At 40.3% G+C, this 17,527-nt stretch overlaps 1 protein-coding gene across 23 annotated transcripts in view; it reads right to left on the bottom strand.

Annotated features, from left to right (window-relative positions):
* TTN (titin) overlaps nucleotides 1-17,527 on the bottom strand; it is a 359,167-nt gene that overhangs the window by 30,476 nt on the left and 311,164 nt on the right. For all 23 annotated transcript variants that reach the window (XM_061608344.1, XM_061608325.1, XM_061608332.1 and 20 more), the window contains one exon: nucleotides 339-17,441. In XM_061608344.1, the coding sequence (XP_061464328.1) occupies nucleotides 339-17,441 (17,103 nt within the window). The remainder of the gene's footprint in view (nucleotides 1-338; nucleotides 17,442-17,527) is intronic.

Genomic DNA, 17,527 nt, shown 5'->3' with positions numbered 1-17,527 from the left:
ATAAAAAGAATATAAATTGAGAACAAAATGGGCTATATGCATTCTACTTAATTTTAACATATTCAGCAAGTGCTTAATTTTTTACACAGGAAACTGGCTTATTTTATCGTGCATACATATATTAGAATATTAAATGTTCTTAGTTTTTCCCCAAGACAAACATGTTTGATTACTGCTTTACAATAAATTAATAAATTAAGACTTTACACCTATGAACAATTACTCAGACACATGGGTGTGTATGTGTGTGTGTGCTGCACACGCATGCATGCACGCACGCATGCACACACACACACAATATACATATAAATAAATACATATATATTTAAGTAACCAACCTGTTATTTTAACGCCATCCTTTGTTTCAGTCGGGACTCCAACACCAAACTCATTCTCTCCAGAGATTCTGAAGTAATAAATTCCACCTTCTTGTAGATTGGTAATTTTGTAGGAAAGACGATGGCAATTGTTGGTTACAGTGACCCAAGCTTTCTTGCTTGCTTCTCGTTTTTCAATGTAATAGTTCTTCACAGGAGCACCTCCATCATTCTCAGGAGCTTCCCAAGATAACACTGCCGATTCTTTTGTTACTTCTTTTACAACAATATTAGATGGAGGTCCTGGTGAGTCAAGAACTTTGACAACCAGTGTCAAAGTAGCTGTGCTTACAATATTTTGTAATGTTAGTGTATACTTTCCAGAATCATTCCTTGTTGCTTTTTCAACAGTAAGTGAGGTGCGGTTATCTGAATAATCAATACTTGCTCGAGTACGGAGATCAGTATCTTGTTTACTCCATAGTACATTAGGGACAGGTTTTCCTCTGAAAGGTACAGTCATTGTAAATGATCCACCAGCTTTCACAATTAAAGTCTTTCTCATTTCATTGTCAATATCAAATGCAGGCTCTTCTTCCCTTTCTTTTGCCACTTGAGGTTCTGAGATATCACTTGGCTCACTAGCACCAACTTTGTTGATAGACCTTACTCTGAAAACATATTCAGCTCCCGATGTAAGGCCAATTACAGTGTATTCTGTACCTCTTAAGCTTTGAATAGCAGTTGACCAATCTGTTTCACTTGTTAGCTTGTATTCGACTGTGTATCCAGTAATAGGAGCACCACCATCAAATAATGGTTTTGTCCATCCAATTGTTATATGTGACCTTGTAGAGTCTACAACCTTGGGCCTAGATGGAGGTGCTGGAAGGAAAACTGGATCTTCAGCTTTAATTAGTGATGAAGTGTCACTGGGAAGACTAAGACCTGCAGCATTTTCTGCATATACCCGATATTCATATTCACATCCTTCCCGAAGGCCTGAAGATTTTACCCTTAGATCATAAACTGGCTTTTTGTTCACACGTATCCACCGAAGGCTATTTTTCTCACGTCTTTCAATCACATATCCAGAAATTTCATTACCTCCATCACTGTCAGGTCTTGCCCAACAAATGGTCATGGAATCCTTTGTGACACTGGTAATCTCTAACGATTTAGGTGGGCTTGGAACAGTAAAGGGATCCAGGGCCTTGACAGCATTACTTTCCAAAGGTTCACCAACACCATATTTGTTAACACCCATCACTCTGAAGATATATTCATTTCCTCTAAGCAGTTTTGTTACTTTGCAGGATGTTGTTGGAAGCTCTGCTTCACAAAGAGTCCATGCAAGTCTGCTAGTCTCACGCTTTTCCACAATATAATAATCAATCTCTGCACCTCCATTTTCTTGAGGCGGTCCCCATGATAGGTGACACTTTTCAGCAGTAAGTCCTTTGATTTCTAGTGGGGCTGCAGGTGGACCAGGTCTGTCAAGTACTTTGCAATTGACAGCTAATGATCTTGTTCCACCAACATTTTGTAATGTTAGTACATATTGTCCTGAATCACGTCGAATGCAGTCTTTAACGGTTATAGCAGTAGTGTGATCTGTTGAAACAATTTCAACTCTTGCTTTTTCTTCAATGTCTTTGCCATCCTTTGTCCATGATACTACTGGCAAGGGTCGTCCTGCAATATCTGCATTGATTTTAAAGACATCTCCAGCTTTAACAACAACAACATCCCTGAATTTGACATCCATCATAATTCTTGGAGCTTCAACATCATCTTTTACAGTCACTGGTCCAGTTGTTTCAGATGGCTCACTAAATAGTCCAGCAGCATTCCTTGCAATTACACGGAATTCATATCGCTGGTCTTCAGTAAGTCCTGTTACATCAAAGAAGGTTTCTTGTACATTGGTGAAGTTGCACTTCAGCCAACGGCCATCTGGTAACTCTTTCCGCTCTATAATATAGCCTGTGATTTTAGCACCACCATCATATTCTGGTTTTTTCCATGAGAGTGAGACACATGTTCTGGTAATATTAGTCACTTCTGGTTGGCCAGGAGGATCACATGGGTCCCTTGCAGCAACAGGGTCACATGATTTGCTACATTTACCTATTCCTACAATATTTTCAGCATACACACGGTATTCATACATTAGTCCTTCATCAAGGCCTGTGACCTTCATCTGTGTGTCACTTATACGGGATTTGTTTACTTTAGTCCAAAGGATGCTGCTTCTTTCTTTACGCTCAAGGTGATAGCCAAGTACTTTACTACCTCCATCATTAACTGGCTCTTGCCAGCTTACAACCATGAAGGCTTTAGTTGCATGTACAACTCGTGGAGTAGCAGGTGGGCCAGGAAGATTAAATGGATACTCTGCAACAACAGGTGTAGTTTCAGCATAGGTGCTTTTGCCATAGCGATTTTCTGCAGCAACACGGAATTGATATTCTGATCCTGTGATTAAGCGAGCTACTTTAATTGAAGTTCGTGCAACTGCTGCAGACACTATAGTCCAAGTTGTAGTAGTTGTTTCTCTTTTCTCCACAATATAATTATTAATTTGACATCCACCATCATACTCTGGGGGTTTCCAAGATATGGTTATATTATCAGCACTGACATTGTCAATATGTAATGATGTTGGAGGTCCTGGCTTGTCAAGAACAATTACAGTGATGGAAGCTACTGTAGAGCCAGCACTGTTTGAAACATTTAATTCATAACTTCCTACATCTTCTCTCGATGCTTCCTTGATTGCCAGTGATGTAGATGTTTTTGATGTCTGGACGTTTACCCTTGTCGTCTCTCTTAAAGGCAGTCCATCCTTCTTCCAGCTAACTGATGGAACTGGCCTTCCTCTGATGGGAACATCAACCTTAAGATCTTCACCAGCTTTAACACTGAAAGTATTGAAAAGAAGCTCAACTGAAGGCTGGATTTCAATATCCTTTGCAACTACTGGAACCCCAAGCTGTCTTGCATCACTCTTCCCTTTTTCATTAACAGCACAGACTCGGAAAGTGTATTCTTCTCCCATAGTTAATCCTGATATTGTTGCTTCTAATGTTTTAACTTGTGTGCAGGTGCTCCATTTTTCACTTGTTTTAGTTTGCATTTCTACTACATAGCCAGTTATTTTACTGCCACCATCACTTTCAGGTTTCTCCCATTTAATAGTAGCACTGTTGCGTGTAACATCAACAAGAGTTACTTTTCCAGGTGGATAGGGTGGTTCAGAAGCCTTAACTGGTTCAGATGTTTCTGCTGGCAAACCAATTCCATATTCATTTGCAGCCAAGACACGGAAGTAGTAACTACATCCTTCCTGTAGCTGTTCAATTTTGAAGACAATCTTGGTGCAGTTATTTGTAATGGTGGCATAAGCCTTTCTTGTGGTTTCTCGTTTTTCAATGATGTAATTTGTAATTTTAGCTCCACCATCAATAAGTGGGGGCTCCCAAGCTAATGTTACTGAATCTTTCTTCACTTCTCTGATGGTCAAGTTTACAGGTGCACTTGGTGTATCAAGCACTCTCACATTAACGAAAGCAGATTTTTTGCCACTATTGTTTTCTAAGGTCAAGTTATATTTACCACTGTCAAATCTGTTTACATTATCAATGACCAACATTGTATATGAGCTGGTAACCTCAGTCTGAGCTCTGTCACTCAGAGTGCCTTCTGCTTTTTCCCATTTTACTTCTGGCTCTGGCCTTCCTTTGATAGTGACGAACAATCGCAATGTGCCACCAGCACGTACAGTGACAACTTTTCTGAGATCTGCATCAAGTTCAATTTCAGGAGGTTCAATTTTTTCAGCAGCAGTGACACTGCCAGGTATAGTAGCTGGTTCTCCAACTCCTTCAGAGTTGATAGCACAGATGCGGAAATTATACTCACTATTCTCTTTAAGTTTTGTTACTGTAAATTGCTTTCCTTGTAATCCTGATGGGGGTGTGCAAGTTGTCCATTCATCAGCAGTAGCTTCCTTGAATTCCACAATGTATCCTTTAACAGGTGCACCACCATCGTATATGGGCTTGTTCCATGCAAGGGACACAGATGATCTGGAGGTATCTGTCACCTTTGGATTGCTTGGAGGACCTGGTGGATATATTGCATCACAGGCACGATAGAAAACTGATGGTTCACTGGGTTCACCAACACCAGCAGCATTTTCAGCAGAAACCCTAAACTCATAGAAATGGCCATCTGTAAGTCCAGTTACTCTATATCGTAAGTCTGTCAGTCTCTTTTTATTGCATTTGGTCCACCGAATGCCATCTTTGTCTCGCTTTTCTAGTATGTAACCTTCAATTTCAGCTCCACCATTGTCTATTGGACGACCCCACGTTACAATCATAGAATCTTTTGTGATTGCAGAAACTTCAGGAGTTGAAGGAGGACCTGGAGGTTTGTATGGGTTACATGCCAACACAGGCTCAGATTCTAGTGGTTCACCGATTCCATATTTGTTGACAGCCATAACACGGAAAATGTACTCATTGCCTGGAAGAAGCCTGGTCACTTTGTGGTTCAGAGCTTGCACATCAGATGCTACTTGTGTCCATGAAAGCCGGCTTGTCTCTCTCTTTTCTATGACATAATGTGAAATGCTAGAACCACCATCTTGTAAAGGTGGGCCCCATGCCAGATAACATTTTTCTGCAGTCACACCTGTAACTTTCAAAGGACCTTCTGGAGGTCCAGGTCTGTCAAGTACTTTTACAGTTATTGGTATAGACTTTGTGCCACCAACGTTGCTCAGTTTAAGTGTGTAAAGGCCTCCATCCACTCTGATGCAATCTTTGACTGTGAGGGTTGTTCTCTGAATGGTAGACTTAATTTCCATTCTTGCAGTTGCTTCTTCAAATTCTTTCCCATCTTTTGACCATGTAATATCAGGAATAGGTTTGCCATGGATGTCAGCCTCAAGAATAAATGTTTCTCCAGCATGAACAACAATGACATCTTTGTATTTTGGATCCAGTGAAGCTCTTGGAGCTTCAATTTCATCTCTAGCAATAATTGGTCCTGTGCTTTCAGATGGTTCACTTATACTACCAGCTGCATTTCTTGCAATTACTCTGAATTCATATCTTTGGTCTTCCACAAGACCAGTTACTGTAAACTCGGTTTCTATTACATTTGTAAAACTGGCTTTCATCCAACGACCTTCAGGCAGTTCTCTCTTTTCCACAACATATCCAGTTATTCTGCTGCCACCATCATATTCAGGTTTTTTCCATTTTAGTGTTACATAATTTCTTGTGATAACAATGGCATCTGGACGGCCAGGTGGATCACAAGCATCTCTAGCAACATACGGTTCAGATGATTTGCTAACCTTACCAATGCCAACAATGTTTTCAGCAGAAACTCTGAATTCATATTCAAGACCTTCTTCAAGACCCTCTGTTTTATATTTTGTATCATGAATGAGGGTCTTATTCAACTTTGTCCAAAGAATGCTGTTTTTATCTTTACGTTCCAAATGATATCCAAGAACTTTGCTTCCTCCATCATTAACTGGTTCATGCCATTGTACTATCATGTAATCTTTGGTAGCTGTAGTGACAAATGGTGTTCCTGGTGGTCCTGGTTCTTTGTATGGATATTGTACAAGAACTGGTTTAGAATCTAATGCAGTACTCTTTCCATATCGGTTTTCAGCACTAATTCTAAACTGATATTCAGCACCTGTTTTAAGTTTTGTTACTTTAATAGTTGTTCTTGCAACAGTTGCTGATACCATATGCCAGGTAGTGGTAGTTGTGTCACGTTTTTCTACAATGTAATTGGATATTTGGCAGCCACCTGTGTATACTGGTGGTTCCCATGAGAGGACAACAAAATTTGAGCTAACTTCATCAAAGTGGACAGGTCCTTGTGGTGGGCCAGGCTTCTCTAGCACAATTATACTAAGCTGTTCTGTTGCTGTGCCTGCAGTGTTCGTTGCTGTTACAGTATATTTCCCAAAATCATCTTTGTTACTTTCTTTAATATGCAAAGTAGTTGATGTTGGTGTATCTTCAACATGTAACCTGGTTGTCTGTTTTAGAGGCTGACCATCTTTTTCCCAAGTGATAGTAGGCTTTGGTCGAGCTATAAAGGGTATTTCTACTTTAAGGTCTTCTCCAGCTTGTACCGTATATGTATTGAACATCAGTTTGAAATTTGGCTGAATTGTCAGATCTTTAGCAATAACAGGAACTCCCAATGGTTTAGGGTCACTTTTGCCTTTTTCATTGTATGCCATGACACGGAATTGATATTCATGACCAGAAGTCAAACCAGACACAGCTGCATTGCAAACTTTGGTTTCAGTAACAACATTCCATTTATCACTTCCTTTTGGCTGCATTTCAACAATGTATCCCAATATTCTGCTACCTCCATCATGTTCAGGTTTTTCCCACATAAATGATGCACTTCTCTGAGTCACATCAGTGAGCGTCACTTTTCCAGGTGGCAAAGGTGGCTCTGAGGCTTTTGAAGCATCTGCAGTTTCAACTGGAACACCAATTCCAAATTCATTTTCAGCCATTACTCTGAAATAATAAATTGCCCCTTCCACAAGGTTTTCAACTCTAAAACTTGTTTTGCTGCACTTTGTGCTCACATTTGCGTATGCTTTTCTGGTTGATTCACGTTTATCAATCACATAGTTCTTTATCTTTGCACCGCCATCATTAGCTGGAGGTTCCCATGTCAGTACAGCATAATCTTTTCTTATTTCTTTGACTACTAAATTTTGTGGTGGTCCTGGTGTATCAAGAACTTTTACTGTAACAAATGCAGACTTAGAGCCACTGCTATTCTCCAGTTTAAGCATATACTTTCCAGCATCATTTCTATCACAATAATCAATTGATAGCTGTGTGTAATTCAGGCCCTTCTCAATTTGAACTTTATCTGAAAATTCTCCTTCTTCTCGAGACCACATGATTTCAGGAGTTGGGCGTCCTTTAAATGGTATGTTTATCCTGACAGATCCACCAGCTCTAACCACAATTCCCTTTCTTAATTCTGAGTCAATATCAAGTTCAGGAGCCTCAAGTTTATCTTCCGGTTTAACTGTACCAGGAACTGCTGCAGGTTCACCTACTCCAATTTTGTTAAGGGCACACACTCTTAGTTTGTACTCTTGGTGTTCAATGAGTTTTCTGATCTCAAAACGATTGACTCTCAGACCAGTTTGTGGAGTAACTACTGCCCATTCTTCTTCATCAGCTTTGCAGATTTCTACAATATATCCCAGGATTTCACTGCCACCATCGTAAATAGGTTTACCCCATGCAACTGTAATTGAATTCTTGGTAGTATCCACAGCATGGGCATTAGTGGGTGGGCCAGGTTTGAACATAGGATCACATGCTTTCCAATAGGGAGTAACCTGACTTGGCTCACCAATTCCAGCAGCATTTTCAGCAGATACTCTAAATTCATATTCATGATCTTCTGTTAGTCCTGTGACTCTTAATCGCAAATCAGTAATTCGGCGTTTATTACATTTCACCCATCTGATACCAGCTCTGTCTCTTTTTTCGACAATGTAGCCAACGATTTCACTGCCACCATCACTATCTGGACGTTGCCAGCACACAGTCATAGAATCTTTTGTAATGTTGGTGACTTCAAGGGATTTTGGTGGACCAGGAACAACAAATGGGTTTTTCATTAATACTGGTGCAGACTCCAGAGGTTCTCCAACTCCATATTTATTAACTGCCATTATGCGGAAGATATACTCGTTTCCTTCCAGAAGTTTTGTTACTTTCAGCATTGTGGCTACAGCATCAGAAGCAACAACTGTCCATGCAAGACGACTTGTTTCCCTCTTCTCAATTATGTAGTGAGAAATGTCACTGCCACCATCATGGATAGGTGGAGCCCATGTTAAGGAACACTTTTCAGAAGTAACTCCGGAAATTTGAATACTTTCTGGAGGTCCTGGTCTATCCAGTACTTTTACTGTTATTGGAACTGATTTTGTTCCTGCAACGTTGGAGGCCTCTAAAATATACTGCCCACCATCCACTCGAATGGCATCTTTTACAGTAACCAAGGCCTTAAAGTCTGTATTTCTTACTTCACACCGAGCAGTATCTTCAAGTACTTTATCTTCTTTCAGCCACAGAATAGTAGGAATTGGCTTTCCATAAACATCAGCCTCAAGTCTGAATGTTTCGCCAGCATTTACAACAATTGCATCTTTGTATTTTGGATCCATGGAAATTCTTGGAAGCTCAACTTCATCTTTTGCTGTTATTGGTCCTGTGCTATCAGAAGGCTTGCTTACTGTTCCAGCAGCATTCCTTGCAATTACTCTAAATTCATATCGCTGGTCTTCGGTAAGGCCTGTTACAGTAAACTGAGTTTCAGTGATATTGGTGAAGCTTGCTTTCATCCAACGGCCTTCAGGCAAATCACGTTTCTCTACTACATAGCCTGTAATTTTGCTGCCACCATCATATTCTGGCTTTGTCCACTGCAGAGTAATTGAGCTTCTTTTAACAATAATAGCTTCAGGGCATCCTGGTGGATCACATGGATCATGTGCTACATAACACTCTGAAACTTTGCTTGCTTTACCTACACCAACAATATTTTCTGCAGAAACTTTAAATTCATACTCAATGCCTTCTTCGAGATTGGTTGTCTTATAATGTGTGTCCTGAATAACTGTCTTGTTTATCTTTGTCCACAAAATGCTGTTTCTTTCCTTTCTTTCAAGATGATAACCTAAAATTTTACTTCCACCATCATTTATTGGTTCATGCCATTGCACAACCATAGAGTCTTTTGTAACTGTTGTCACAAATGGTGTGCCAGGAGGACCTGGTTCTTTATAGGGATACCGAGCAACAACTGTATCAGATTCTAGGGCAAAGCTCCGTCCATATCTATTTTCAGCAAATATTCTAAATTGATATTCTGATCCAGTTTTGAGCTTCATTACCTTGAGGGTGGTTCTTGCAACGGTAGCTGAAACTGTTTCCCATACAGTGGTGGTTGTATCTCTCTTATGAACAATGTAATTAGTAATTTGGCAGCCGCCTGTATATGCTGGGGGGTTCCATGATAACGTAATGCTTTCAGCACTAATTTCATCAAATTTAACAGGACCTTTTGGAGGATCAGGCTTGTCAAGTGTTATAATTTCAATAGATGCAGATTTCTGTCCAACCACATTGGCAACTGCAATTTCATATATTCCACTGTCTTCTTTAGTGACTTCTTTAATATTCAGGGTGGTAAGATTAGGTGAATCAGTGACATTAACTCTAGTTGTCTGTTTTAATGGTGTGCCATTTTTGATCCAGGTAATAGTAGGCTTAGGTCGACCAGATACTGGTATTTCAATCTTCAGGTCTTGTCCTACTTGTGTACTGTAACTGTGGAATGCTGGTCTTACATCTGGTTCAATAACTAAATCTTTGGCAGTTACTGGAACAGCAAGTGATCTTGGATCGCTCCTACCCTTTTCATTTACAGCCATTACTCTAAAGATGTAGTCTTCTCCTTGAGTTAAGTTAGTAACAACCGCTTCAAGAACTTTAACACATGTACATTCTGACCATCTGTCACTGCCCTTAACTTGCATCTCCACTATGTAATGTAAAATTTTGCTTCCACCATCATGTTCAGGCTTAGCCCAGCTTAATGAAACACTGTTTCTTGTAACATCATCCACTGTTATCTTTCCTGGAGGTTGAGGAACTTCAGCAACTTTAACTGGGTCACTTGTTTCTACAGGCAAGCCTATTCCAAATTCATTCTCTGCACAAATTCTGAAGTAATAATAGCAGCCTTCTTGAAGTTGGTCCACTTTCCAGGATGTCTTGTGGCAGTTTGTTACAACAGCAGCGTACGCTTTTCTTGTGGCTTCACGCTTTTCAATAATATAATTTTTAATTTTAGCTCCACCATCTATCAAAGGAGGCTCCCATGCAAGTGAAACTGACTCTTTGGTGATCTCCTTTATTTTCAGATTAACTGGAGGGCCTGGGGTATCTAGGACTCTTACACTGACAAACGCAGACTTGGTTCCACTGCTGTTTTCTAAAGTAAGAGTGTATTTTCCAGAATCAAATCTGTTAACATTGTCAAGAACCAGTGAGGTAAAGCTGCTAGTGCTGTCAATAATAGCTGCTTCTCTAATGTCACCATCTACCTTACTCCATTTTACTTCAGGTGTTGGGCGCCCTCTGATAGGAACAAATAACCTTAAGGAACCACCAGCTCTTACATTTATAACTTTCCTCAGTTCCAAGTCAAGATCCAGGTCTGGAGCTTCCAGCTTTTCTTCAACAATAATAGTTCCAGGAACATCAGCATGCTCTCCTACTCCAGCTTTGTTAACAGCACAAATGCGGAATTTATATTCATGTTTTTCTTGCAATTTTTCTACTTCCATATTTGTTTTCTTAATTCCAGTTGGTGGTGTGCAAATTGCCCAGTCCCCATCTCTTACATCACATTTTTCAACAATATATCCTTGAATTTCTGAGCCACCATCATAGATCGGTTTACCCCAGGAAAGGAAAATGGAAGATCTTGTAACATCTATTGCTTTGGGATTGTTGGGAGGACCTGGTTTGTATATAGGGTCACAAGCTTTATAATAAATAGAAGGTGGGCTGGGTTCACTGATGCCAGCTGCATTTTCAGCCGAGACTCTGTATTCATAATCATGATGTTCTATAAGTCCAGTGACTCGGTAACGAAGTTCACTTATCAAACGCTTATTGCATCTTGTCCATCGAATGCCTTCTTTGTCACGTTTTTCTAGAATATAACCCAAAATTTCACTGCCACCATCAGAGGATGGTCTGTCCCATACAACAATCATAGAATCCTTGGTAACAGCTGAGACTTCTGGGGCTTTTGGTGGGAGTGGCACTACAAATGGATTTTTAGCAATAACAGGCTCAGATTCAAGAGGCTCACCGACACCATATTTGTTTACAGCCATGATTCGGAAGATATATTCATTGCCTTCCAAAAGTTTAGTAACTTTGCAACTTAGAGTTTGCACAGTGGCATCAACTAAAGTCCAAACTAAGCGGCTTGTTTCTCTTCTTTCAACAACATAATGTGAAATGTCACTACCACCATCTTGCAGTGGGGGCTTCCATGCTAGCATACATTTTTCAGCAGTAACTCCTGTTATAACAACAGGCCCTTCAGGTGGGCCAGGTCTGTCAAGAACCTTAACATGAATAGAAGCTGTTTTTTCACCTGCAACATTCTTCGCCAGCAATACATAATGACCACTGTCAACACGAATGGCTTCTTTTACACTTAGGCTTGTGGCAAAATCAGTACTTTTTATATCCAAGCGTGCTGTGTTTGTTAGTTCCTTATCACCTTTCAGCCACCTAATAGAAGGCAATGGTTTACCATGAACATCTGCATCAATCTTGAATGATTCACCAGCATTCAGTATAAGTGTTTCTTTAAATTTGGGGTCCATACTTATATGAGGTGGTTCTACTTCATCTCTTGCTGTGACTGCCCCTGAACTTTCAGATGGCTCACTGAAAACACCTGCAGCATTGCGTGCAATGACGCGGAACTCATACCTTTGATCTTCAACTAGGCCAGTTACTGCAAATTGAGTCTCAATGACATTTGTAAAGCTTGCTTTCATCCAGCGGCCTTCTGGAAGCTCCTTCTTTTCAACAATGTAGCCTGTGATCTTGCTTCCACCATCATACTCTGGTTTCTTCCATTGAAGAGTAACAGAATTCCTTGTGACAATGATAGGCTCTGGACGACCTGGAGGATCACAAGGATCATGAGCTGTGTAACATTCTGAACTTTTACTTGCCTTTCCGATACCAACAATATTTTCTGCATAAACTCTGAATTCATATTCAAGACCCTCCTCGAGTCCAGTTGTTTTAAATTTAGTGTCAGGAATTGCTGTCTTGTTCAATTTAACCCAGAGTATGCTGTTTCTTTCCTTGCGCTCCAAATGATATCCAATAATCTTGCTGCCACCATCATTGACTGGTTCATGCCAATGCACAACCATACTATCCCTGGAGACTTCTGGTACAAAAGGAGTTCCAGGTGGCCCCGGTAGTTTGTATGGATACTGGGCTACCACAGACTCTGATGTGAGATATGTACTCTTTCCATATCTGTTTTCAGCAGCAATTCTGAATTGATATTCACTTCCAGTCTTTAATCTACATGCCTTTAGAATTGTTCGGGCAACAGTAGCTGAAACAATCTGCCAAGCAGTAGTGGAGGTATCCCTTTTTTCCACGATATAATTGTTGATAGAACTGCCACCATCATATTTAGGTGGTTCCCAAGATAGTGTAATACTGTCTGCAGTTACTTCATCAATCTTTACAGGTCCAGTTGGAGGCCCTGGCTTGTCAAGGACAATAATACTAAGAATTTCAGTAGCTTCACCAGCTGAATTGGAAAGTTTTACTAAATATTGTCCAACATCTTCTCTACATGCTTCCTTTATTGTTAGTAATGTGTTGTTTGCTGTATTTTCTTCATTTACTCTAGTAGTTTGTCTCAGTGGCACATTATCCTTGAGCCATACTACAGATGGCTTTGGTCGACCAACAAATGGAACATCAACCTTTAAGTCTTCACCTGCTAGTACACTGAAAGTAGTAAACGACAGTTTGAAGGCTGGTGGTATAACAAGATCTTTTGCAATAACTGGTACACTCAGTTGTCGAGGATCACTGATTCCTTTTTCATTCTGAGCTGAAACACGGAAAGAATATTCTTCACCCTGGATCAGTCCAGTTATAGTTGCTTCAGTAACTTTTACAGTAGCACATGTGGCCCATCTGTCACTGCCTTTGCTTTGCATTTCTACAATGTAGCCCAAAATTCTGCTTCCTCCATCATGTTCAGGTTTTTCCCAAGACAAAGACACACTGTTTCTTGTCACATCTAATAAAGTTATTTTCCCAGGAGGAAGAGGCCTTTCGGATACCTTAACAGAGTCTGATGTTTCAACAGGAAGACCTATTCCATATTCATTTTCAGCTAGAACTCTGAAATAATAGTTGCAACCTTCCTGCAAATTGTCCACCTTCCAGCTGGTTTTATGGCAATTAGCCATAACTGTTGAATATGCTTTTCTTGTTGCCTCACGCTTTTCAACAACGTAATTCTTTATTTTAGAGCCACCATCTATGAGGGGAGGTTCCCATGTGAGTGTCACAGATGACTTTGTAACCTCTTTGATTTTCAGATTCTGTGGAGCTCCAGGTGTATCAAGAACCCTTACAATTACAAATGCTGATTTACTGCCCGAACTGTTTTCTACAGTCAGTATATACTTGCCACTATCAAATCTATTCACATTTGCAACTATAAGTAGTGTATAAGAGCTTGTGGATTCAATAGTGGCTTTGTCTAAAGACTCCCCATGTTCTCGTGTCCATTTCACTTCAGGTGTTGGTCTTCCTTTAATTGGAACAAAGAGTCTTAAGGTACAGCAAGCTCTTATAGTTACAACTTTACGTAGGTCTGCATCAAGTTCAATCTCTGGAGGCAGCATCCTTTCTTCTGCCTTTGGTGTCCCAGGAACAAGAGCAGGCTCTCCAATTCCTTCAGAGTTCATAGCATATATTCTGATTTTATACTCCTGGTTTTCTTTTAGATTAGTGATGGTAAAGGAAGTGACCTTCAACCCAGCTGGCGGAGTTACAATTTTCCACTCATCTTCTTCAGGTAATGCTGTTTCAACCATGTAGCCGGTGATTTCTGAGCCACCATCATATATTGGCTTATTCCAAGCAATTGTAATTGAGGACTTGCTTGTATCTAAAACACGAGGATTACCTGGTGGACCAGGCTTAAACACAGCATCAAAAGCTTTGTAGAACTGACTGCTTGGACTTGGTTCACTTACACCAGCAGCATTTTCAGCTTTTACTCGGTATTCATATTCGTGACCTTCTGTCAGTCCAGATACTTTATAACGCAAATCTGTGACAACCCGCTTGTTACATTTCACCCAGCGTAATCCTGCTCTGTCACGACGCTCTACAATGTAATTGATAATAGGACTTCCACCATCAGAATCAGGATGTCCCCAGCACACAATCATAGAATCTTTGGTTGCAGCTGTAACTTCAGGTGTCTTTGGTGGATCAGGTACTACATAAGGATTTACTGCAAGAACAGGCTCTGATTCCAGGGCTTCACCAACTCCATATTTGTTAACAGCCATAACACGGAACACATATTCATTGCCTTTCAAAAGTTTTGTAACCTTTAATTTTGTTACTGGAACTTCTGTGGCTGCAGTTGTCCATGCCAATCTACTAGTCTCACGTTTTTCAACAACATAATGGTCAATACTTGCCCCTCCATCATCCAAAGGTGGTAACCATGACAGGACACATTTTTCTGTAGTAACATCAGACACAGCCAAAGGCCCTTCTGGAGGACCAGGTCTGTCTAGAACTTTGACATTGAAAATATGTTTTGCAAAGCCACCTGGATTAGAAGCTGTAAGTGTGTATGCACCTCCGTCTCTTCTTGTAGAGTCCTTATTACTAAGAATTGTTGAGAAATCTGCTATTTTAATTTCTAATTTTGCTATGTCTTCAAGCTCCTTTCCTTCTTTTGTCCATGTCAGAGTTGGTAGAGGGCGACCTGTAACATCAGCTTCAAGTCTGAAAACTTCACCTGCTTTTAATATTAAAGTGTCTTTGTATTTAGCATCAACCATTATCCTTGGCGCTTCAATCTCATCTCTGCATGTTATTGCATCAGATGGTTCAGATGGGTGGCTAACAGCACCAGCTGCATTTCTAGCAATCACACGGAATTCATAAGCAGCATCTTCTGTGAGACCACTAACAGTGAACTCAGTTTCTAGTATATTGCTGAAGTTAGCCTTTAGCCATCGGCCATTAGGAAGATCTCTCTTTTCAACAGTATAGCCAGTTATCTTAAAACCTCCATTATATTCAGGCTTTGTCCACTTAAGTGCTACTGCATGTCTTGTAATATTGAGAGGAACTGGTTTGCCAGGTGGATCAATAGGGTCAAGAGCAAGCGTTGGTTCAGATGGCTTGCTTGGTTTACTTTTGCCTGCCAGATTTTCTGCTATGACTCGGAATTCATATGCAATGCCATCTGTAAGACCACTGGATTTGAAGATGTTGCCTGATATCAAAGCTTTACTTACAGTTTGCCAAAGAATGCTATTTCGTTCTTTTCGCTCAATGTGATATCCCAAAATTGGACTTCCTCCATCTGTCAGAGGCTCATGCCAGCTAATGCTAATGGAATCTTTTGTGACTGCAATGACTTGAGGAGTGCCTGGAGGCCCAGGAACTTTAAAAGGAAAGCTGGCAATTACATTCTCTGAACTGATGGCTGGACCTGAACCATATCTGTTCTGAGCTTTAACACGGAATTGGTATTCAATTCCAGTAGTGAGACGAGCAGCTTTATATGTAGTACGTATAACAGTAGTTGATAATTCAGTCCATGTGGTACTGTCGGTTTTACGCATTTCTACAACATAGTTACTTATTGGAACCCCTCCATCATTCAGTGGAGGTTCCCATGAGAATGTGACAAAGTCAGATGAAACTTCATCAAATTTGATTGGTCCTGTGGGAGGTCCAGGAACATCATGCACTTGTACAGTTATAACATCACTAACTTCACCAACAATGTTTTTAGCTGAGAGTGGATATCTGCCACTGTCATTTCTAGTGCATTCATTAATGGTTAAGATGGTTGCAGTAGCAGTATTTTCAAAGTTTACCCTTTGGGTTTGTTTAAGCAACTGATCTTCTTTTTTCCAAGTAATAGTTGGCCTTGGGCGACCAAGCACAGGAATCTCAACTTTGATATTGTCACCCGCTCTGGCAATTATTGTTTTCTGATAAATACCACGCAAATCAAATTCTGGAAGCATTGTTTGCTCTTTAACAACAACTGGTCTGCTTTCTCTTGGATCACTTCTTCCAGCACTATTAACTGCCATAACCTGGAAAGTATATTCTTCATTTTCAGTTAGATTCTTTACCACACATTCTAATGTTTTCACAGTTGTGATATGTGTCCACTGAGTTGAACCTTTTTTCTGTGCTTCAATTACATAGCCAGTAATCTTGCTACCACCATCATGTTCTGGCTTTGGCCAAGCAAGGCTGACTGAGTTCCTTGTGATGTCCATAATATTAAGGCTCTCTGGTGGTGATGGTGCTTCAGTTGCTCTTACAGGTTCGGGAGTTTCAGCAGGTTCACCAATTCCAAATTCATTTTCAGCAAATACTCTGAAGTAATATTCACATCCTTCAGCCAAATTAGGAATCCTTAGGGAACATTTTGCGCACTTTGTTGTGATGGTTGAATATGCTTTTCGTGTTGATTCACGTTTTTCAACTATATAATTTGTTATGCGTGAACCACCATCAATTAGAGGCATATCCCACTGCAGGGTGATGCTATCTTTAGATATGTCCCTGGGCTTAAGATTTATTGGTGGCCCTGGAGTATCCAAAACCTTTACATTTACAAAACCAGTCTTCTTGCCAGCAGCATTTTCAAGTGTCATTATATACTTTCCTGCATCATATCTGTTACATTCTGTGACAATGAGAAGAGAGAAAGAGTCGGTATTTTCAATATTGGCACGTGCTTTAAGTGAAATATCATCCTTGGTCCATGTAACTTCAGGAGGTGGACGTCCTCTAATTGGAACAAATACCCGAATGGTCAGTCCAGCTCTAACAACAAGAGTTTTTCTCAGTTCAGCATCTAATTCAAAATCAGGAGCTGCTTCACGTTCCTTGATTTCAACATTTGGTATCTTTGCTGGTTCACCAGCACCAGCAGCATTGATGGCAATAATTCTAAAATTGTATTTGGCTCCTGGCTGCAGATTAGCAACAACAAATTCTGTGATTCTTAAAGCAGTCCCTGTGGTGTCTTTCACCCATGTTTCTTCTCCTTCCTTTTGGTGCTCTACAGTATAGCCAATTATATCAAGTCCACCATCATAATGAGGTTTTCCCCATGCTAGGCTGGCAGTTGTCTTTGTTGTATCAGTAACTCGTGGGTTTGAAGGGGGTCCTGGTGGATCTATAGTAATGAAAAAAGCAACAAAAAGGCATTTAATTAGAGTTATTTTATAGACAATTATGCTGTTAATGCACTATGAAGGTTTT

The sequence above is a fragment of the Rhineura floridana genome, chromosome 2 (assembly GCF_030035675.1).
Source record: "Rhineura floridana isolate rRhiFlo1 chromosome 2, rRhiFlo1.hap2, whole genome shotgun sequence".
NCBI lineage: Eukaryota > Metazoa > Chordata > Lepidosauria > Squamata > Rhineuridae > Rhineura > Rhineura floridana.
Note: the sequence above shows the minus strand (reverse complement) of the source record. Positions and strands in the feature narration are given on the sequence as shown.